Below are 22,398 nucleotides of genomic sequence, written 5' to 3'. Positions count from 1 at the left end.
ACATGAGTGGTTGAGGTGAGACGAAGCCAAAGTGCTGACGAAAGTCGCCAGCAGCCGAACAAATCCATGTATAGGTACAGCTGCAGCACAGACACACTCTCCAAGAATGCCTCACAGTGTTTTAATAAGAAAAACAAAAAGGTAAAACAGACTTTTTTTTATTTGATTATTTTCATACAGAGGTTTTGGTTGGTTTTTAACAGATTGAAAAACCACAAAGACTACTTTGCTAAACAGAGAAATCTGGAGATTTTATTTGTAACAACAGTGACAGAACACACAGACTCGCAGGGATAAAATACAAAAACCTGGTCTATTTATTTGCAGCAGCACGTCCTCCGCGCTCCTGTATTCATGGATATCATCCTGATTAATACTTTAAGGACCCGCCTTTGTTTGGGGATTTGTTCTAAGTGGCTGAAAATGAAACCGGTAAACATTTCATTATATACAGTCATTGATATTCATGAGTACAGGGAAATGCTCCAGACGGGTGCAACAGGTTGTTATCTCCAGATTGGTCACGTTCCTATCTTCTCCTCGCTGATTGGCTGTCGACTCCTTTAGTTCTCCTTTTATATGCTGAGTGGCCCTTGGAGCGTTTCCCAGTTTGTGTGGGACCACAGACAGATATTGTCATCAGAACTGTGGGGAAGAACACCATCTAATTATTTCCTGTTGGCATTTCTGATTTTAAATCAATTCCATTTGTATTCAATAAAGAAACCCTGAGCCGTCAGAGCGGAGAATACGTTTCTTACGTTCTTGAGGAATTCCTCAGCAACGATACGGGCCCTGGCGTTCACGGAGAGTTTCATCTCGCTTATCTCCTTGTCGATCTCCTCCATGAAGTGGATGACATAGTCCACCAGCTTGTGTTTGTACATCTGCTCCGTGTGGAAGTTGGTGATCAAGAAGCTAATATCATATCCCTGAAGTCACAGTGAAGCAAAGGAAACTGGAGTAGGTGAATTCATTAAAGTCCAATATAATGTAAGCTGGATATCCTTGCCTTAAAAAGGGATAGTTCGCCCAAAAATGAAAATTCACTCATTATGTACTCACCACTTTGCCGGTGGGTGAAGGGTTTTAGACCACAGAACAGTTTCAGGGGTTAACAGCACTGCAGCCAAATCCAATGCAATATAAGTAAATGGTGAACGCTGTGATACACATGCAAACCCACATGGCTCCATATGAGAATACCAGAGGACATTGAGGCTAAACACTTGGTGTACATGACGCCATTTCAAGTCAAATTTGAATCCCAGGGCTTACAAATACTTGGATGACACCACAGGAGCAGCATGGAGGCCTTTTCTTTAACATTTGAAGAATCATATCCCATTTACTTCAACTGGATTGGATTTGGCTGCAACGCTTTTTACCCCTCAGACTCCTAAAGAGTTTTGTGGACTCAAACAATTCCCCCACCCCTCGATCTGCATATGGTGAGAAGAGTAATGACTGCATTTTTATGTTTCAGTGAAATATCCCTTTAAGAGTCATTTTGAGGTAAGCCATTAAAAAAAATTGTTCACATGGTTCCTCATTTATTTTTACTCTTCCCGTTTACTTCACATTGATTCCTCTTCTGTCACTCACTTTAAATCCAATTATAAAATGCGTATTACCCCTCCCCCTCTGTCTCTTACCTCTACTGGTTTCCTCCTCAGGATGAAGAAGTTCTCTGCTCTCATCATCATGAAGCGCATGAACTTGTGGCAAAGGATCTTCTCAATCTCATCAGCCTACAGTCGATGACCACAGAAGTTGTTTTTAGTGCATATACTTTGAAAGAAACTTTGTAAATGTGACATAAAGAAAGAAATCAACCAAAGTCCTGCTGGACTGAATCACCTGTTTGACAGCAATGCTGACTCTGACAGAGTTGATGGATCCCTCAATGAGAACCTTCTCCTTTTCATTGCGGCTGATCATCACAGGCTGGAGTAACAGCTCCTTACTGCTCCTGTAATCACATGTAAATACCTTCATTAGAAATAAAAAAACAGGCATTCCAGTTTCAACTAGTGCTTTAGTTATACAGGTTTACAAAGGCCAGTTGACTTGCTTGTGTTGCTTTAAGCCATTTAACATCTTATCCAAAAGTTCTGAAGGTAGTTCTCAACAGTGAAAGGCCACTGAGCTGGAAGAATCCAGCAGAAGATCCAGAACCAACTCAGAACTGAAGAAGCCTTTTGGATGAGAGGTGAAACACAAGCAAGTCCAGTGCATAACTCCTGAAGATACAATGACCAGGATGACTGAGAATCTTCACAGATATTTTAACATGTTTGTTTTTCCAGATAACACCTGCATGGCTCTACATAGAACCTTTGCATTTATAGTGTCTCACAGAAAACCTCTTAATCTACTCTTTGTATTTGAACACCTGCAAACAGGCTGCAGCAAGTCCCCATCAGCTCATTTTACTGCCTTTCGCATTTGTCTTTTTTCCCCTCCTACATTTTCTTATGCAAGTTTGCACAAGTCTGGGCTTGTGTGACAGCGGCAGATGATCAGCAAACAGCTGGAAGGCACGAGAGACAAGGTGAAGCCGAGCAGAGATGGGGAACAGGCTGAGAGGCTGCTCGTTCTCCAACCACACGCTTGTTTTGAGACATACCTGACCTCCACCTCCGGCTTGTTGTGACGCTCCACCACCTGCGAGGAGAAGTTCTCCAGGCAGAGGGCCGCCTGCAGGGTGGCCCTCACAGCGTTCAAGTAGGGGCGCAGAGTCGCTGTCTGAGGAGAAGGGGGACAAGGTGAATGTCTGATCACAAGGCAGAGATGAGGCTGTTGGTATAGGGGAGAGCGTGGCCTAGGGGATGGAGCGGGTGCTCTGCAACAAGAAGGTTGCCGGTTTGAATCCCACTCTATCCCATCTGCATGCCTAAGTGTCCTTGGTAAGATACTGAACCCCTAAATGGCCCCTCATAAATGCTGAGTGTTCTAAAAATGTAAGTCGCTTTGGATAAAAGCGTCAGCTAAATGACATGTAATGTAATGTAATGGTTGTTTAGATCAGGGTACATGCAGAGTACAGCTCCCACTGGGGGGGTGGGGGCAGACAGACTGGTATCAGTTCAGTGGGATATGTGCAGAGATGCAGTCACTACAGCTCTGCTCTAACCCACTTATACTACGACACCTCCTTTTCGGTGACATTTTTTTAATAGAACTATTCACAAATCATGTACAAACTGATACGAGTTACATACATACACACGATACATCTACTGAGTCTTAAACCATTACTCGCATGAACCACAGTGACCGAGACTGCATCTCATCATCCAATTGATTCACATGTGGCTTCACTATCACTCCGTATGAGCCACAGATAGAAACACAGCCTCCTCCTCGTCCGTGGACAGTGTTCAGAAACAGTAACAGTCATAGCAGGGAGTAGAGAACGAGCCGAGAGGAAATACAGAACATCTCAATCATTTCAATCTCTGCGAGTCAACGATGCCCGTCCTCTCATTTGACTGCAGCTAACCTCGTCCTCACGAGACACGGAGCCAGCTGGCTGGGCTCAGCTGGACTGGAGCAACATAGAAAAGTCGGAATAATAATAATATATAAGAATGAGTGCGGGAGCTTTACCATTTTTCTGCTGTCAAAGACGGAAGTTCCTCAGCCACGCCTGAGACTCCTCTTCCGTAAACCCTACATCGTCGAGTAAAGACACGATGCGCTCGTTTTTACGTGATTATCCGTTCGGGGAGGCGGGTTTATCCACGCACCATGAATACTGCTCTCTGCGCTGGTTTCCCCGCCCGGGTGGGGTGTACTTGATTGAAAACGAGCCTAACCTGCGAAGCGTCCATTCTGTTCTGTGGACAGGAGACATGTCGTTAAATCACCATTGTTCTACCAATTTTTTGGACTGTTTGTAGCTTGTTATCGAATAAAATACGTTGATTCAGAATTTTACCATAACGAAATACAATTTACTTACTGAATCACAGGTTAAGAGCTGATACATTATCCTGTTGTACCTTGACGCAACATGGTTTGTTCCGACGATACCACTTTATTTTTAGATTTATTTAAGCATAACTCGAACATTTGTTTTTGCAGGTTACACGACTAGACATCCCTGTCAACGTTTGTTACATTTAAGTATTAAAATATTGTTATTATAATTTACTATGTGTTGAAAATTTCTATTTAACTTTATTCCACACCCCTGTCTAACCACAATGGCTTTTCCCATCATGGACGCCATTCACTGACGGTATATGTTGTTGCGCTTAAACACCCACGATTTAAAAATGCAGCTAAAGTGTGTACTGTTCAGCTCCTGTACTGTCAGAACTGCTTCGTGTTGAATGGTAATATGTGTAAAGGTGAAACAACAGCGGCGGATATTAACATGTAACTGCCAATCACGGCGTTTGGGCCCCGCGAGCTCGTCCCCTGAAGAAGCCCTCCGTGAACGTGTATTCGGGTGCGTGTGCGCGCGTTGTTTGGTGCTGTGTATGTGATGGAGAGATGGAGGCAAACACAGAGAAGAAGAAGAAGAAGCAGCAGCTGTGTCGTTAACCACACTGTCCTCTGTCAGTTCCTCCAGGTAGTGGCAGGTCTCGCAGCATCATGAGTGAGCTGAAGGACTGCCCCCCACTCAAATACTACGACTTCAAGCCCGTCGAGCACGTCAAGGTGTGCCCCCGCTACACCGCCGTGCTGGGCCGGTCTGAGGACGATGGGATCGGCATCGAGGAGCTGGACACCCTGCAGCTGGAGCTGGAGACGCTCCTGTCCTCCGCCAGCCGCCGCCTGCGCGCTCTGGAGGAGCAGAGACAGGTAAGAGAGGAGAAGATGTGGGGGGCCCCAGATTTCAGTTTGGCCCCCATCAGTGCCACTCCATCGTCTTCATCCACCCAACCTGAGTTAAACCCTGTGCCATGCTTCAGATCCTCACAGACTGGCAGGACAAGAAGGGAGACAAGCGTTTCCTGAAGCTGGGGAAAGACCCTGACCCCGCGGCCACGTCTCGCCACAAACCAAAGAAACAGAAGTTGGATGGCAAAGGCAGTCACGGACCAGGTCCCGGGCCCGGCAGACCCAAATCTAAAAACCTGCAGCCTAAAGTCCAAGAGTATGAATTCACAGACGATCCACAAGATGTTCCCCGCACTCCTAAAAACGATGCTCCTAACAGGTCTGTGTAATATTTGCCGTTATTGCAAAGTTTCTTTGTTCCTCAAGTCGTATCATAAGGTGATACAACATATTAGAACATAGGACTCTTTCACCAAGTTTTTAAAAGGGATATGTTTATTTCTGATGTGTTTTTTTTGCATTACATTTTTTTTAAACGTGTCTTTGTTTTCAGGTTCTGGGCGTCGGTGGAGCCATATTGCGCTGATATCACAAATGAAGAGATACGGTTGATAGAAGAGCTTCTGAAGCCCCCAGAGGATGAGGCTGAGTACTTCAAAGTATGACCTCCACTCCAGGCATGGCCAGAGCTCTGTGTGTTCTTTTTGTGTTAAGTGGAGGTTGAACTTTGATGTTGCCTGTGATAACTGTAGATTCCAGCACTGGGGAAACACTACTCTCAGCGGTGGGCACAAGAGGATCTGTTAGAGGAGCAGAGGGAGGGAGCCCGAGCCAATGACAAGAAGAAGAGCCTGATGGGAGGACCGTTGTCTGAACTGGATGCTAAAGGTGAGGGGAGGCCGAAGCCTGAGTGTTAATATGACCACGCCACGCGGTATCCATCACACATGCACGTGTCTACCTCAACACTCTGTCCTATTTACTCCTGTAGATGTGGACTCAATGCTGAAAAAGTCGGAGTCCCAACATGAATCTCCAGAGGACGGCTGTCCCTTCGGTCCTCTCACTCAGCGTCTGCTCCAGGCCCTTGTTGAGGTCAGACTCTTTAGTTTGTCATTCAGTTTATAAACTGAACAAACTTTCATTCATGCATAGCGGCTTTGCGAAGAATAAATGACTAAAACATTAACACTGACCTTTGACCATGATTGTTGATATTGATTCTCTTTCAGGAGAATATTATATCCCCCATGGAGGATTCTCCTATACCGGACATTTCAGGCAGGGATGCCAACGATGGTGCTGGGACGTCTCCTCGAAGCCAAGGGAAAGCTTTTAGGTATTTGTGCTGCAGTATGTGAGCGAATGAAATGAAAGAAGCACCAACACCCGTTCTACACAGCAGCACCATCTGCGGCATTAGCACCCATTTCCACACAAAGACCTCAGTGTCTGAAGTGGGATATTAAACACATAAGTATATCAGACTGCTGTAGCAATATCATTTGTTTGTATGTAGAGAGCTGTGTAACTATATCAATATATGTGTCTAATCAGATATATAAATTTGTAAAAGAATTTGCAAATGAATACTGAGGTTTTCAAATGCGTTTAGGCATCTGCAAATGTGTGTTGAGACCATGTGAGCATAATCAGACATGTAAACATGTAAATCATCTGCAAACGTATGTGAAAAGTGACGAAAAAGGGCCGCATTCGCTGGCCATACCTCAGCTCAGGGTAGACAAAACCTTTTGCATACGGACAATTCGCCACATCTGAGTTGTAATTGAGCACTCGTTAGCTGCATTTCCAGCTCTCAGTGCAAAGCCTTTCCTGTCACTATTATCTATGAACGCATTTACAGATTTGTCTACACGTGTACATCTCAACATGGATTCTGAAAAACACATTTAAGAATATGATTACGCATAAATGGTTTCAGATACAAATAGACAATTACCCACACACAAAAGTTATATTTTTCTACACTATTGCCACTAAAGTTACCTTCATTGAACTTTTTCATGCCACTAATCACAGACCTATGGTCTTTCTCTCGCTGCAGTGTTCCTCACACACGTTCGCTGGAGGCGCGGATCAAAGAGGAGCTGGTAGCCCAGGGCCTGCTGGATTCTGAGGAGCGACCTGGACCTGGAGGAGACTCGGAGGACGAGGTCCTGGCTGAACTGCAGAAGAGACAAGCAGAGCTCAAAGCCCTGAGTGCTCACAACAAAGCTCGCAAGCAGGAGCTGCTTCGGTAAGGACACAGGCCTCTAACCAAGACATTTACCCTGAAGCGAATAGTACACTATCAGGTCTTTTATGTAATCAGCAGCTGGCATGAACGTCTGATGTAATGATGTCTCACAGGTTGGCCAAAGAGGAGATGCGCAAGCAGGAGCTGAGGCAGAGAGTCAGAGTGTCTGACAACGAGGTGATGGAAGGGTTTCGGCGAATCATGGCAGCCAGGCAGAAGAAACGCACTCCAACCAAGAAGGAGAAGGACCAGGCCTGGAAGGCACTGAAGGAGAGGGAAAGTATCCTCAAGCTACTGGATGGATAGAAGGAAGAAGAAGAAGCTAGTGTTTGGTTTTTGTTGGAAGCATTTTTCCCCGACACAGATCAGACAGCTGTAACATGGTCAGTGAACATCTGTATCTACGATAATGATACAGTTTACTGCAGGTGAACCTCTTTTGAGTAGAAACATCTGCAGCGGTATTTTTATGTCGTGTTCAACAGGAAAACTAAAATGATCATTAACACTTTGTAAACAACGGACTTTTCTTCTCCTTTCGTTGTTTTTTTTTCTCTTTTGTCAGTGAATTTTTTTATGTTGCCTTTTATTTTGTTAACTATTGTAATGTTATAAAAAATACACATGGATATTTGAATAAATCACACTTATAGACTATTTTTGTATGTGTGAAACAAGGGAATCACAGCGGGTGGGTCATGCACAAGGTGAGTCCTGAAGAAGAGTAACCTTGGCAACTGGCTACCAGCATCAGATGCAGACGTCTACATTTACTTGGCTCCATTTGGGATTTTTTATTTACAATTAGTCCTGTTTATGTCATGGAGTCAGATAGAGCATTTATCAATTGAACATTTATTTAGTTAACGGTATGCTGGGGCACTGTAGTGAAGCGGTTAGTTGATGTCCTACCTACTCGCTAATATAACTTAAAAATAGTATCAATAATGTTCACCTGTTTTAAAGTGGCTGGAGTTGAAATGTGTTATCCTCAACATTTGTAGATTTTCTATCACCTGGGCAACAATCATGTTTTCTTGCCAAAGCAATTACAGATTTGTCGGCAATCTGTCATTTCAGGAGACTTGAACAATAGCGCATACATCACTGTTTGGGAATAGTTTCCAAGAGGTAGCGTGGCCCCACTGAATAGCCTTGATAAATGGTAGGTGTTTATTTACCTCTGTTGTCTTGATGAACACAGAAAGCACTTTACTGAACAGGTTTGCCTTTCACCCAATCTCCACTGAAGTTTAACACTAATGAGGAGGGAACGTTTTAAATCTCGGAACCATGGGGCATTGAAACACATTCCAGCACTTCATTGGTCATGTTTTAACACATTCTTATGGAACATACATGTGAGAAAAACATAGTAAACACATTCATGCTAAATGAAAGTTGAATAAAATGTATCAATGCTTTAATTACTCTGCTGCACTGCATAGCCTATCTACATTGAAAACATGTACTATTAATAATGACCTGTCAGTAACCAAGAACACAACTTCCTGTAGCTGTCAACAATCATGTAGACCATTTGTTAAGATAATTAAAATCTTTATTTTTCCCACACTAGGTATATTCCCTTGGTCCCTCAGCAGACAAGTCAGAATGAGGTAGACAAGAGTGTACAAATATAAAAAGGCAGCAGAAAAAAAAATAATAGAATACAAATGAAAGAAAGTGAAGGCATAGTGATATTGAGGAAAAAAAGCTTAAATAATGTACAAATTGAGTTTTTTAGTTAGTTATTACAGAGTTAGTATTATGGTTACATCACTGTAACAAAAGGAAGGGACCATTGGGTCAATTAGTGAGCAACTGCCTTATGTATTTGTAACCTGTTGACATTTATTTATATGAAATACTATTAACTTAAACTTCACACATAACTTGCAGCATATAATGTGACAAGATGAAAAATAACGCTAAGAAATTACTCAATATTCTGAGAGGGATGGAAATGTTTCTTTCTTTCTGAAAAAACAGATAGAATGATACTCAGTAGAACAGATCCCTCCCACAAGGCCCAACATCCCCTTACATCTAATCACCATGCACCAAATTGCACACACTCACAGATATTTTTTTTCAATAATCTTTAAGTTATTTCTTGTCAAATTCCCAAAATAAATTATAACCAAGTTTTAATCAAATCAGTGCAGCACTTTTTATGTACACCTGCTCACAAATAAACAAATCCCTCCTCGGTGGAGATTTACAAAACATGACCCCACTCTAACGCTGGAAAGCTTTGCACTTTACAGACGCACCACTAGGTGGCAGTCATTGTCTTCTGACTGCTCGGACCCTTCAACATTGACACAGCAAAGAGCCTGTGTTTGAGTGGTGCTACCTCCCCAGAGCGCCTGTGTGTGTCCAGTCTTGAACATGTCCTAACTGATCTTGATCCCAGGAAAAAGCAGGAGACTGTGTGTCTCACACCGTGCAGCTGTTTGCGGGGGTCACCCAGTTCATCCTGCCCAGTGACACCAGCACAGATATCAACAGACCACCAACACAACAATCAGACACATCACTTTTATTAAAACACATAACAATTATTTTATGATTTGATTTCCTACCAGTAGAAACACTTGTAAATCCATTCTAGAGACTTCAGTCTTGTTATGGTCATGTTAGTGGTACTGATATTTTAAATCAGTTTTACAAAGGCTGTGCAGCCCTCTGGGGAAAAAACAGCACAGTACTGGACCATGCACAGCCTGAGGTAGCTGTGGCTCAGGAGTCAGAGCGGGTCGTCCACTGACCAGAACGTCGGAAGCTCGATCCCTGTCTTTGGGGAAGATACTGAACTAAAGTACAGACAGTGTGTGATAAAGAGTGGCATTTAGAAATGCTACATGAATGTGTTCTTCTGCTATGGGCCTAGGTGGCCGGGGACATGTGACACATGGAGCTTCTTTTTCCTCCTCTTCCTCTTCATCACATCAATGTCTCATCAATACATATCACTGACCTAACCTCATCCAGAGACCTTGTGCATTAATGTTACAGATCCAGGATACACATTGTGGGATGTGATCGTGGATTATGATTACACACTACAACTACAGATTGCTTAGATATACATAGTCCTGTCCACTGGAAATACCATTAATACAATTATCATTGCTGCTCCCTTCACCTCTCTCGGATGGTTGCTTTTGCATTATTACTTTAAACATTGATTCACCTCTCCATTAATGCAAGACACTTCTCATTTCCTATCAATGTTGTAAATGTTGTTATTTTGTTGCCGTGCTCTATTACAAACACCATCTGTTGCACTTCGGTCGGTCCTGGGAGAGGACTCCCTCACTTGTGACTCTCCCTGAGGTTTTATTCACCTCTGTTAAAAGCGCTGTTTCTGTAGTTCTTCTTCACTCTATAGTCAAGGCTTAAGAAAAGAGGCTGTCACATGTCTCTTTGTCGTACTATTACACCTGTAAAGCCTTTTGGTCAACCAAGTTGTTTTCAAATGTGCTATATAAATAAAATTGACATTGACATTGACGTTGTAGAGATTGTTAAGCCCTGTGAGACAATACAACTGTGATTTGTAAATATGGGCTATACAAATAGAGTTTACACATAACACACATAAAGATCGGCTTATTGTACATTTAGCTTTTTACATCACGTTTGTAATTTTGCAAGCCATTCAACGATTTATCAAAAGGAAGAACATAACCAGAAAATCCCTTTTCCCTTTATCTGTGTGTTGAATCTGTGTGTGTACACAGTACACCCTGTAATGACAAGACAGTTCAATATAATACATGCATATAAAACAACTATGTTTTCAGAATAATGGTCGACTAATTAAACATTTAAAAAAAAGAGCCTCCATAGAGACAGACAACAATGGCCCCATCATCATGTACCCTCCCCCCCCCTTCAAGCCAGCGTCCTCAATGCAAATTCATAATGCCATCAACCCATGTGTATGAGAGCTTTTAATAACCCACTGAATCCGTCTCACAGGTGAATGCAGGCTACATAGACGGCTGTGGCGGCCCCTCGAGGCTGGGCGTACCACACAGGGCCTTTGTTGCATTTGTTGTCATTAGACTTCCACTGAAGGGCAGGTGGGTTTTGTGTTGATACACGCCGCTCATACACGCTCAATGATGCTCAACCGCTGTTTGTATATCCCGTATTGAGCTGTTTTGTTTTTTGAAGGCCCCGGCCAGACTCCTTTTGACAACCCAGGTGGTGCGTCCCTGAGGGACTGTGTGTCTGTGAGGCTCCAGCGGCTCCACTCCATCACGCACAGCCCTCTCCTCTCCCGTGTGAAATTCAGCTGCGTGGTGAGCTTCTTCGCTCCTTTCTGTCACGGCCTGTAAACCTTTACGGTTGTTTGAAGACGAAGGCTCGCCACCGGAGGGGCTTAGATTATCTGGCACAAGACGCACAGCGGCTACATGTCCTGAAAGCCTTTTTCTATCTCCTCAGGCAAATGTGAGAAGACAAATAAAAACAGAGTAAATGGAGCGCTATGGGCAGGCTGCATGTTTTGTGTAATGTGTTTACATATGCACACACACACACACATATATTTATCTATGCTACTATCACTCCAGACCTCCTGTCAGTGGGGGCCACTTTGTCCATTGGTTCTTTGTTTTGCCAGTTTGCTATGTTTCTTTCTCTGGGGCTTCCCTCCTACTCCTCCTCCGTCCTGCGTTCCTTAGCTGGTACTGAGCATGAACAGAGAGAAGCTCTTTCACACACACACACACACACACACACACACACACACACACAAACAAACACACTGGGAGATTGAGAGGAGTGATACATAGGGGTAAAGGGATTTTAACATAAATCGGTTGAACCTTTGTTCTAATGCCATGTCAGCTTTCATGATGGATTGAACGAGTGTATGTGACAGAGATACAGACAGAGGTTGAGACAGCTGCTGAGGCCCGCTGCTCCACTGACAGGAGCCTCTGTACGGCCAGGCCACGCCTCGGCTCTTCTCCTGCACAGAGAACTATTGTCTTCATGGCTGCGTCCACTATTCTGATGTCATGGTTTGTCCTTCCACAGCGAGCTGCTGTTGCTGGTGCGGAGAAAACTTGACAGACCTTTCAGCCTGGAGTCAGAAGCACATACGGCTGTATGGACGAATGGCAGGAGAGATGATGTTACCATTAGTGCTGCATAGGCAAAACCCCTCCTGTGCTCTAGCCTCTCTGACCACTCCTTTACCTCAGCCCTTTTTTGAATGTCATTTGTTTCTCATTTGCATGGCAGTTGATGCTTTTCTTGTGTGACTCCTGAATCTGGCAGCTTATATGCAAATCAAATCGTTTTTGCCTCCTTCAACCCTCACCTGTTATTCTCTTCGTGAAGTAACTATGGAGATTTTTGGGTTCTTCTTTCCAGCCCTGCCGTGAGTCCAGGGTATTCTGTACAAGATAAGCACAGTCAGCCACAGACAAGCGTTTCACTTAACAGTATTAGAGGCACCACGCCCAGGCAGACAGGACTCGCCTGTTCATTGTAGGGGCATTATAAACCATACATGTGGCGACCACTTAGAGTGAATATCTCTACTTCTATTGGATGGATTACCATGAAATGAGGTGCACATGTTCAAGCTCCCCAGAAAATGACACCACAGACTTTGGTTATCTCCTGGCCCCTTTTGCAACTTCAGCAGGTTGACAATGACGGGTTCTAATGAAATATCTCAACAACTAATGGAGGAATTCATTTAAAACTTGGGACATGCGTTCATGATGCCCAGAAGATGAACCCCAATGACATGAGTGATCCTCTTACATGTCCAATGGTGCCTCCATCAGGTTGAACAATGTGTAGAAGTAAAAGAACATTCTTTATATACTGCTTCTTCACTACATTACAAAGGACACCACTAAGAGCGTCACCACATTTATCTGACAGCTGTATTATCAGTTTGAGATTTGAAAAAAATCTAAAACAGAGGTTGCAGGAGGCAAGGCAGGACGAATCATTTCTACTCAAGAAAATGTATGAGGGGTTTTCAGCACATCAACTTCGGTTCTTATCACCAAAGGCAAAAATATTGTTGTCTTTCCAGGTGGACATCTTCACCAACGTATGTGTATGGCTCCTCTTTTTTTAAATCATTTCTGTTTTGCATCATTTGCGTGTTAAAAACCCAATTAACTTTACATTTTCCTGACATTTCCCTTCCATACTCTCACATGTGCTGACTCAAACAGTTCCCCCACATTGTACTCAGGGGCTGGCTGGAAAATTTGAGGAACATGTCCCGACTTCGTTGCATGTATGGATTTTAAGTGAGGTACTTATACATTTTACATGGTGAGATGCTTTTATACAGACATTCGTGGTTCCCAGACAATCTATTTAAATGACTCTACTTTTCCTCCATCATCAGATAAACCTTTCATCTTGTCCCTTATTTAGTTTGTGAACAAATCAATGCAAAACTTAACTCTTTCACTCCTGCAAAGAGGCAGTCAACACTCTAAACATTATATGTTATAATAACATCAGTGTGAGCATGTTAGCAGGCTGATTTGAGTATTTAGCTCAAAGTACAACTGTACCGAAGCACATTCTCAGCACATGTCTACTTAGGGTTTTATGAATATGTAGCTTTTTCCCCTTAGTGTCCTGTCCTGTACACTGACACAGTGCCATTAGTGTCTGACTGTGCATGTTATGTATGTATGATGTAATGTTAATAGTACTACTACTACTATGCATCATTTTCATTGTCATCCTCATAGTAATAATTGTGCTTACCTGTGTGTGTCAGTCTAAACACAGACACACACTACAGGCTTGAGTCCCCGTGAACCCTAACCCTTCACCATCAAATAATGCTCAAACATTATAGCAGCCTCTCCCTTTTATCAAACGTGCTCATCTGAAGATGAATGTAAATATTGTTTCCTGAACATGTGTCAAACTTTGCATATTTGCAATGTTTCAGTGCGATGTATGCCAGAAACCAGCTACATGAAGTAGAGAGAAATTTAAAGTAGAAATAAGAGACACATAAAGAGGTGAAAACTGGAGCACCATGTTGGAGTGCTGTTTGTCACTGGCTGTAAATTTGGAAAGCAGAGGTCAAAGCAATTGAGAAATTTGCTTTGCTGGGGAGATAAGGTCAGATAGCAGAGTTATGTAGAGGAGACCTATAAGAGGCCTATGTATGGGCATATTTCTACATAGATTTACACAGTCAGCCACCTCAGCCACAAGCCAGTGGGTAAATTGAAACAGGAGGAATTGGAAATGACCCATCTGGTGGTTTTGGGACATTGGAAAGGTCACCAGTCTCCTCCTTGTGTGGCTGGATGCATAACCTGCTCCTTTCTTGGGACTTCCTCTCCACTCGGGGACGGCAGGGGAATGAGCGAGAACATCACCGGCCCGACCCTGTGGAAAACAGTCTGCGAGGAGCAGAGGAGACACGATGAAAAACACTTCTCTCACCACCCACCACTTCTCTCATCATCCTCCCTCCATCCTCTCCCCATCTCTCTTTCGTTTGGTCTGCTCTGTTATTATCACCCAGATCATTATCAGCCTCGCTCTCCCCGCGCTGCGATGCAGAGGGGGGCCAGCCGTCCAAAAGGCTCTGGTGAGATTTCTAACGGCAGCAACACAAGAGGAGGGGAGTGGAGAAGAAGGAAGACAGGAGGCCCAATAAAGTCTGTCTAAATATAGAGGCAGCAGAGCCTTTTTTCCCTTGTCCTTATAAAGAGCTGCTGGTAAACCCGGGTGGACTGCAGCCTCCGTGCTGCACTGAGCACTGATCACTCCCTCCTGGATCAGGAACAGAACTGTTGGTCCATGGACACACACACAAACACACAGGGCTACTTTCTTTAATGAGAGAGAGAGAGAGAGGGGGGGGGGGGGGGGGGGGGGGCTTAGAGAGGGTTTTTTTTACACAAGGGGGGAAATCATATCTGGTGGAACATACTAAAAATGGAGATGGTTTGAGGAAACCTCCACAAAGACATGATGGGAGAACAAAGTGATGGAGGGAGGAAGGTTCCCGGGCCTGAGAGTTCAAGGCGGTGCAGGAGATTAGGATCAAAGACACTTTATGGACAGAAATATCTCATAGGGTGGATTTTACACTTGAATTTATATCAACACAATCTCTGTCCTCTGTCCGGAAAATGCCCATTTTTGGATCTCTCTGAGTCTGACTTCTCCAAATGTATTTCTCACTTATAATCATTTGTTTTTTGTCTTGTGAAATCTGCTTATTTATTTGCCGAGAGTTGGATTTGAAAAAAAAAGTCAGATGAGTGATGCCGCTCTCATATCTATAGGACCAAAAGGAAAACGACAGATGACAGTTTTTAGCTTAGTTAAGCACAAAGACTTGAAACAGCTTATTGTTAAACAAAACAAATTGTATAAATGGTAAGTTTTATTCGTGTTTGTTTCATATTCAGCCCATAATGAGTGGGGTTGGGGTAATCTGCAGTCATGTAGGACATTGCTTTCGGACCTGGTCAGAGAACTAAGGTGCATTTAGAGTCTGTGTATTTATCAATTTGATCATTTGTTAACAAACCACTAGCAGTCACAGGGAGAACATACAAACTCCACACAGGCAGACCAGGAGCCTCAGCACCCCAACCAGTAACCCTCTGGGAATAACGTGTGAAAAAGGTAGAATTACAAATGTTTTTTCCAGTTCTTCCTGTTCTGCTTTTATGACACGAATGCAGCGTATGTGGTGGACTATTTCCTGGCCTGGTACAGTTGCCTGGCAACCACACTTTGATGACAAGACTACAGGAGGTCACAGCTCCGGGCTGCAGAATACTCCAGCACTTAACCATATGTAAAACGACAACATGTCATTTTTTAAACTCAGGTGTTGTTATTAGAAAATAAATTGTTATAACATCCTTTAATTAGCTTTAGTGATCGGGCTTCCAGTCTTTGTGCTAATCTAAGATAACCAGCTGGTGGCTGGAGCTTCATATTTACACTAAGGAGATTATGTTTCCATCACCATCTTCATTATGTCAGCAGCATTACACAAGATCTACTGGATAGATTTCCATGAAACTTGGTGGAAGGATACGGCATGGTTCAGGAAGGAACCCATTAAACTTAAACATTGTGAGATAAAGCTTTTCTTTTTACAGTTTCACTCATTACCCGGGGAAGCATAAATGGATCTTGATGAAAAACTCTCAAAATTAGGGAGATGATATTTTCAAGTTTGCGCAATTTGGTGGAGCTGGATTGATTTTGGGGAGGTGTCAGTCTACAGAGGGCGATTCTAGTTGCGTTATAAATATAAGAGAGGAGGAGAGGTGAAATGCTGGGTTTTCATTGAGTCACGACAACTTTCCTAATAACGCTATTTACTATACCTGAGATACTGTTCAACACAGTTGAACACAATCCGGCTCCGGTCAGCAACATGAAGGCGACCCCTCAACTCAGGCCAGCTCCCTCAAGAGAATACAAAAATCAAAACAGCTGCGTCATCTGTGTAGGTGCCTAATGTGATCCCACGTCCTACGCACTGTTGCTGTCTGCTGTCTGCCTGTCTGAGCCCTTATCAGTGATGGCCTGTTGTGCTGTGTGACATTGGCAGCTGCTCTCATAAGCCCAGCCTTCATTAAATAACAGCCTGAGTAATGTACATGTCGTATGCTGGTTAACACACACCGCACATGTGCTTCGGGGGGGAAACGCAGAAGCAGGTCGCTGTGCACGGACAGAGATAAAATGTTTGCTACGCTCCGTGGAGCAAACAAGAGGTCACCCTCACAGCTGTCCTCGTATAGCAGCAGTGACAGCGAAGGTTCAGAAGTCAGGCGGGGGGGGTTCTCTGTGTGTGTTTTAACATCCTCTTTTACACCTGTTGCTTACTGTTCCCTGCTGTGCGCTGTCTGTGACACACAGACCCACAAACACGACCACACTACACAAAGGGATTTCATTGTACTGGAGCTGGTTGAGCCGCTATCGTGCTGCAAAGGCAAGAACAGAAAACCTGCAGAACATCGAACACATACAGACTCTAACACGCGGAACATCAGCATCCGTTACATAAGAGCTTCTCCTTCGCACAGAGAGAGAGACCACACAGCACAGTCCAACAGAGTCAATGTCAAACTCCACATGAGTGAGAAAATGGTTATAATTCCTGCTAATGCCCTCTCGACTGAAATGGATCGATCTGTGTGTGTGTGTGTGTGTGTGTGTGTGTGTGTGCATGTGTGTTTGTGTGTCAATTTGACATCTTGAACGCCCCACTGAGAGAGGAAGCTCAGCTGTCAGGAGTTGTCAGTCTCTAGGGCCCCTCTCTCTCTCTCTCTCTCTCTCTCTCTCTCTCTCTCTCTCTCTCTCTCTTTCTTTGCTGACCCTGTTGCTGTTAACCCTCCCTTGTTCCTTTTCCTCCCTTCCACCCCCCCCCCCCCCCCAAAACAGAGATTGGCTGAGTTGAGGTGGAGACGCTGCTTGTTAGTAGAAGCATGTTGGCCAGAGATAAGGAAATATGGCACACACACTCACACATGCACCCACACACGCCAACATACTTATGAGGTGAACACATACAAAACACACACACACACACATCATTAAAAGTTCAAGACATTTATTCTGTGGTGTGATGTATAAAACTGGTAATGCCATCCATTTAACAAACAGGGCTTTGACCTCGCTTCCCCCTTGGATTGAGCAGTTCTCTCCTCCCTTGTCTTTCTCCACCGCCGTGTCTCACCCCGTGCAGGCTGTTACCCATGCTACATTAGCTGCTCACATGAAGAAAGAACCTGAACAAGCAGCTTCTCTCTGTTGAGCTTGCTCCATGTTCGGTGGGGCTGAAATCATGTCTGCGTCTGCATGCCGACACTGTCAGGCTGCTGTGGTGTGAAGCGGACATGAGTGGAGGATGTGAGGCTGGACGCGTCTGTGGCGCCTCGGCTCCGCTGGCCGTTGGGGAGATGTGGGGGTGGGATTGGGTTTATTGGTGAGGGTAGATGGGGGGTGGGTGTCTGAGCTGGTGATTACAGCACAGCTCTGATGAACCACCCCGGGCTCTGCTTGAGTGGGACAAACTCAGATCAAGTTACAGAGCTGGAGGCTCAAATATTCAGAAGGTAGACCGGGAGGAAAGATAATGACTGCTATTCTAACACGATACATAAAGTACATATCCACAAATGATGCCTGGTTTCCTGAGTTAAACGTACTCATTTTGATTCACTCCAAGAGCAACCTGATGAAGATGTCATTCAGTCTGACCGACCAACTGATTACTCCCATTAACCCTGATAAACTCTAGCACATACTATCAGTTCTGGATGGTATTATGTCGTCTGGCACGTCTCATCATCACCAGCCCCGGTGGAGGTGTCAGATCGAACTGGAGGCGTGAGAGTGGCATGTGGATTCATTGGAGCAGCTGACAGGATGCAGGTCTCCTGAGCTATCAAACTGATCCACTAAGTGGCATCGAGCTCAGACACCACCGTCCTGGTTGTTCACTGTCCAACAAACTTCACATCTACATTGTCATTGGCATACTAAAAAAATACCCATAGATGTTTGCCTCATAAAATGTCATATGTATAAAAAAACGTGAAAAGAATGATCATTGAAGTCAACAGTACAGTACATACAATACTCAGTATAATATTTGCTAGCAACAATATCACTTTAAGATTCCACTGAGTTTAATACAGTGACTCCAGTGAATTAAATGATACTGGGAGCGTTTCAAAAGAGCAAAAATGTATCCTCTTGCAAATGAAAAAAATGTACCCTTGTTTAATTTGATGCACCAAGTGAGTTTGCCTCTTCAGTCTCAGTTGGTGTGACCAGTATTTCACACTGACTAATGTCAGCACATGGCACATTTTCTGACTATTCTCTATGGGCCTCATACTGTTACAGTATGTTTTAGCACTACACTTTAACCATAGACGGCATATAATGATGGACGTCTCCACAATCTCCCACTATCCAGAAATATAGCAGATATGAACGCTGCCATCTTGCACATTGGGAGCTGTGGTCTGTGCAGTAGTGATCGGGGGAGGGGGGCCACAAAAGCCAGTTCCCACTGATACACACACTCGACCGATCTGGAGTCAGTCTCAGCTGTCAATTAAATGTTTCACCGTATTTCTACTGCATCAAATAACTTATTAAAATTGTAAGACAACTTTAAATTACTAAACCCATCTTTGAGAAAATTACTTGGACTTTTTAACTCGGCCCATGTCCCACCCACTAACATGGAGGAGGCTTGGTCAATAACATTTTAATTTGGGGAGCAGTCATGTCCTCCTTCTTGATTTAGACTTCAACCTGTAACTATGGCCTCAGTACAAACTGCTGTGCTGATGTTAGCTAGCTCCACTTTGATGGGTTTGGACATGATTTTTTTTTTGCCACACTCCCCCATGTTCTTTTCAATCTGCAGTTGCATCCCAGACCAGACTCGGTCCACTTGCTGTCGAAAGCAACGTTCACACACGGACAAAGGGACATGTTTACATAGAACACACCAGTGTGTTCTTTTAAGCAGCTGCAGTGGGCCCAGTTTTACAGGCTGAGCTGGCTGAATTTCTCAGAACTCATGTGAGCGTGTGATACTTTATTGACAGGTTTTCAGCCAGTTGAACCAGTTTTAAATATTATTTCCTCACTACTTCATATCCGTGGTTCAGGGGTGTGACACTAGAGTTTCACACTTACATCAACTCTCCAATTATTTTTAGTGTCCTCCAAATCTTCATCAGACGCTAGCCATAGCTTATAGAGCCTTTACAGTAAATCCTGCCAGTCCTACTCCCAGTTTGGTTTGGGCTGTAATACACAAACAAAGTTTAAACACCAAAAATGAAAACATTTTGTATGGAGTTGAATATTTGACCAGGAATTTTAGACTCCTCTTTAAATAAAATCTATCACTGACACTCTAAATTGGTGTATTCATTGTGCTGTCCTACAAATCAATGTCTAAACAGAGACTTGTCCCTCCAGCCACCTACTGACTGTCTCCCAGACCTGTCCATGTTATCTAAATGGGTTATTGGTGCCCGGGAAAAGGCCACGGGTGATGGTTGGTGTCTGGTTGTTTCTTTCAAGAGCCTGTGTAAATATAACTCTAATCTGAGGCCTATCTGATGCCACAGCACTGACACTCCCCAGGCCCAGATAGAGCCATGTAGGAAAGGACTCTGACATGTCACACACACGCAGGAGGATCTGGAGTTCGGCAAGTCAGGTGTAAAATGCTTGGTTCGAGTTTAAGGATCCATTTAATAAGGGAACATTTCCATGAAATGATATGAATTCATGGTAATAGCCCATAACAATCTAATGAGCAATCATAATTAATTGCTATTTATAATTCTCAACAAAGCATCTGTTTACAAACGGAGCCCCCTGTGTGCTCATAACTGTGTTATCATTTCTGATGTATGGCTCTTATTAATTAAATGGTTCTACTTGACTTTGTGAAGATGTTTTTAATTCATTGCATAATTGCATGTAATGTAATTGCGTCATTAAAAACCCCAAACAAAAAAAAAGTAATGTGTTGTGTGTATATTTATGCATATAGAAAAGTAGATCATAATAGTAGATCATATGTTTAGTATATTAGAGAATAAGACAGAATATGAGGACCTCTTAAAGGGAAAAAATATCTGAGATTCTGAAAATAAAGTAAAAGTATAACAGGAATAAAGTCAAATATTTTAAAAATGAAGTTATACTTGGATATAGTTCTCACAAATAACAAAATACATAATTTGTTGGTACATAAGCACCATATTATCATTAGTATTAGGATTTTCTTTTTTATTGAGCAAGAAACTTTGTCTATATGACAAATGAATCAAAGTTGGAGATAATTGCCCCTTTGGTGGAGGAGGAAACGTTTGGTAGTGGTCGACTGTATGTCATTGTCGAGGCGGTTTTGCACTTTCTCTAGAAACATTGAGATTGGTGCAAGATTTTGGATCCAGAAGCGGTGGAACTCCAGCGAGTCTGGTTGCTCTTTGCTGGTTATTTATTTAATCATGAATTCTTGTAATATTGTCTCTTTTTTCTCATTAAATTATGACTTTGTTTTCCTTTGTTTATCTGGCTGTTTAGCTAGCTACCCTACAAGTTAGCACAGTAAAAGTCTGAGACCGACAGAAACAGAATTTCATAAATGTTCATCAAATTAGGTATGTAAAGTGTAAACTCTTATAAATTATACATCTGTTCTAGGCCTCTGTAGATACATGATGGAGCAACATGGTGGACTCCTTGGAAGAGGGACGTTCTTGATGTAAATATAAGAGGCTCATTCTAAGTTAATGAATAAATGAAAACACAATTATGAACAGATTATTAATTTGCTGCCAATAGATCAGCCTCTACGCTGGACCTTTAATCTTATCATCATTTATAAATAAATTTAAATTTGACGATATAGTTATTCTGCTGACTACATGATGTCCACCTCAGACACAACCGGTGTCTATGTGTTGAGTTGAGGTCTGATAAGCGAGGACTGCTTTTTATGGCACTTCTGAGGAATCATTTGGCGTCAGAACTGAGTGCAGAGCGAGATCAGACTGAGCCCACTTTGCATGTGAATGTGAAAGTGAGGCAGAGAGAGAGAGAGGGGGGGGGGGGGGGGGCAGGCCTCACAGTGACTCAACATAACAGGGTCTGCTGAACCTGCATGACTTCAGGCTGACACCCAGCTCTGTTTCTACTCCTCCATGGTGCGATTCACAAGGAGAAGATAGAGAGAAAAAACAAAGAGATGTTAGAAACAGGAAGGACGGAGAGAAGAAACAGGAGTACGGGCACCGAAGTGAGAAAGACAGGGTTGGGGGAGGGGGGGGGGGGGGGGAGCAAGTGACAAACAGAAAAGTTGAGTAAATAAATGTGTGTGAGTGAGATGAGAAAAACACAAGAGGGAGATAGTGAAAGATAAACAGTGTCAAAAAGAGGAGAGGGCGAGCAGAGCTGCCTCACTAACAACCAGTAAACAGAGCAACATCACAAGCATCAATTCTGTTCACAGTGCAGCGTGTCGTCTGTTTTGGCATCTTCCAGAGTCTGTCCTAACACTGCATGGCTTCTATCAAGCTTTTTGGGGGTTTTACTTGCTGTAAATCCGTGTCACGTGCCAAAACACAGCTCTAAACAAAAAGCTACCTCAGAAGGCCGTTACTGAATCTGCACCTAACAAATCAAAATAAAGCCAGTTTACTCAATGCACTCATAATATATCTTCTGTGTTTTTTTAGGGATCTCCTCAACGTCAGAACAAAATATCCCAGAAGGTAAAGGTCATTGTATAGTTTCAG

General features: G+C 43.3%; 2 protein-coding genes and 1 long non-coding RNA gene across 6 annotated transcripts; 1 reads left to right on the top strand and 2 right to left on the bottom strand.

The window, feature by feature from the left end:
• Nucleotides 1-142: 142 nt before the first annotated feature.
• Nucleotides 143-3,762, bottom strand: LOC133961484 (actin-related protein 2/3 complex subunit 4). Its single transcript, XM_062396608.1, has 6 exons — nucleotides 3,613-3,762; nucleotides 2,630-2,748; nucleotides 1,861-1,972; nucleotides 1,656-1,751; nucleotides 762-932; nucleotides 143-645 (listed from the first exon to the last, which is right to left on the bottom strand). The coding sequence occupies exons 1-6, from the start codon at nucleotides 3,613-3,615 to the stop codon at nucleotides 640-642; spliced, it is 507 nt and encodes a 168-aa protein (XP_062252592.1). The 5' UTR covers nucleotides 3,616-3,762; the 3' UTR covers nucleotides 143-639.
• A 465-nt stretch (nucleotides 3,763-4,227) lies between these two features.
• tada3l (transcriptional adaptor 3 (NGG1 homolog, yeast)-like) lies at nucleotides 4,228-7,709 on the top strand. Of its 3 annotated transcripts, none has more exons than XM_062396543.1 (9): nucleotides 4,228-4,246; nucleotides 4,574-4,815; nucleotides 4,926-5,173; nucleotides 5,348-5,453; nucleotides 5,547-5,682; nucleotides 5,786-5,889; nucleotides 6,027-6,133; nucleotides 6,863-7,054; nucleotides 7,168-7,709. In XM_062396543.1, exons 2-9 carry the CDS (start codon nucleotides 4,606-4,608, stop codon nucleotides 7,358-7,360), a joined length of 1,296 nt encoding a protein of 431 aa, XP_062252527.1. In that variant the 5' UTR covers nucleotides 4,228-4,246; nucleotides 4,574-4,605; the 3' UTR covers nucleotides 7,361-7,709. The 3 variants fall into 3 exon arrangements, with proteins under 3 accessions (XP_062252527.1, XP_062252519.1, XP_062252535.1); XM_062396535.1 differs by having other exon boundaries at nucleotides 4,228-4,459; XM_062396551.1 differs by lacking the exon at nucleotides 7,168-7,709 and having other exon boundaries at nucleotides 4,228-4,459; nucleotides 6,863-7,058.
• Nucleotides 7,710-8,464: 755 nt separating this feature from the next.
• Nucleotides 8,465-16,631, bottom strand: LOC133961450 (uncharacterized). Of its 2 annotated transcripts, XR_009922011.1 has the most exons (4): nucleotides 16,435-16,631; nucleotides 14,276-14,478; nucleotides 12,399-12,474; nucleotides 8,465-12,180 (listed from the first exon to the last, which is right to left on the bottom strand). It is a non-coding gene; the product is annotated as an uncharacterized LOC133961450 (long non-coding RNA). The 2 variants fall into 2 exon arrangements; XR_009922010.1 differs by having other exon boundaries at nucleotides 8,465-12,474.
• Between the last annotated feature and the right edge of the window lie 5,767 nt (nucleotides 16,632-22,398).

This window comes from Platichthys flesus, chromosome 2, assembly GCF_949316205.1.
Source record: "Platichthys flesus chromosome 2, fPlaFle2.1, whole genome shotgun sequence".
Taxonomy (NCBI): Eukaryota; Metazoa; Chordata; class Actinopteri; order Pleuronectiformes; family Pleuronectidae; genus Platichthys; species Platichthys flesus.
The sequence above is the reverse complement of the archived record's forward strand: the minus strand, read 5'-3'. Positions and strand labels throughout refer to the sequence as shown.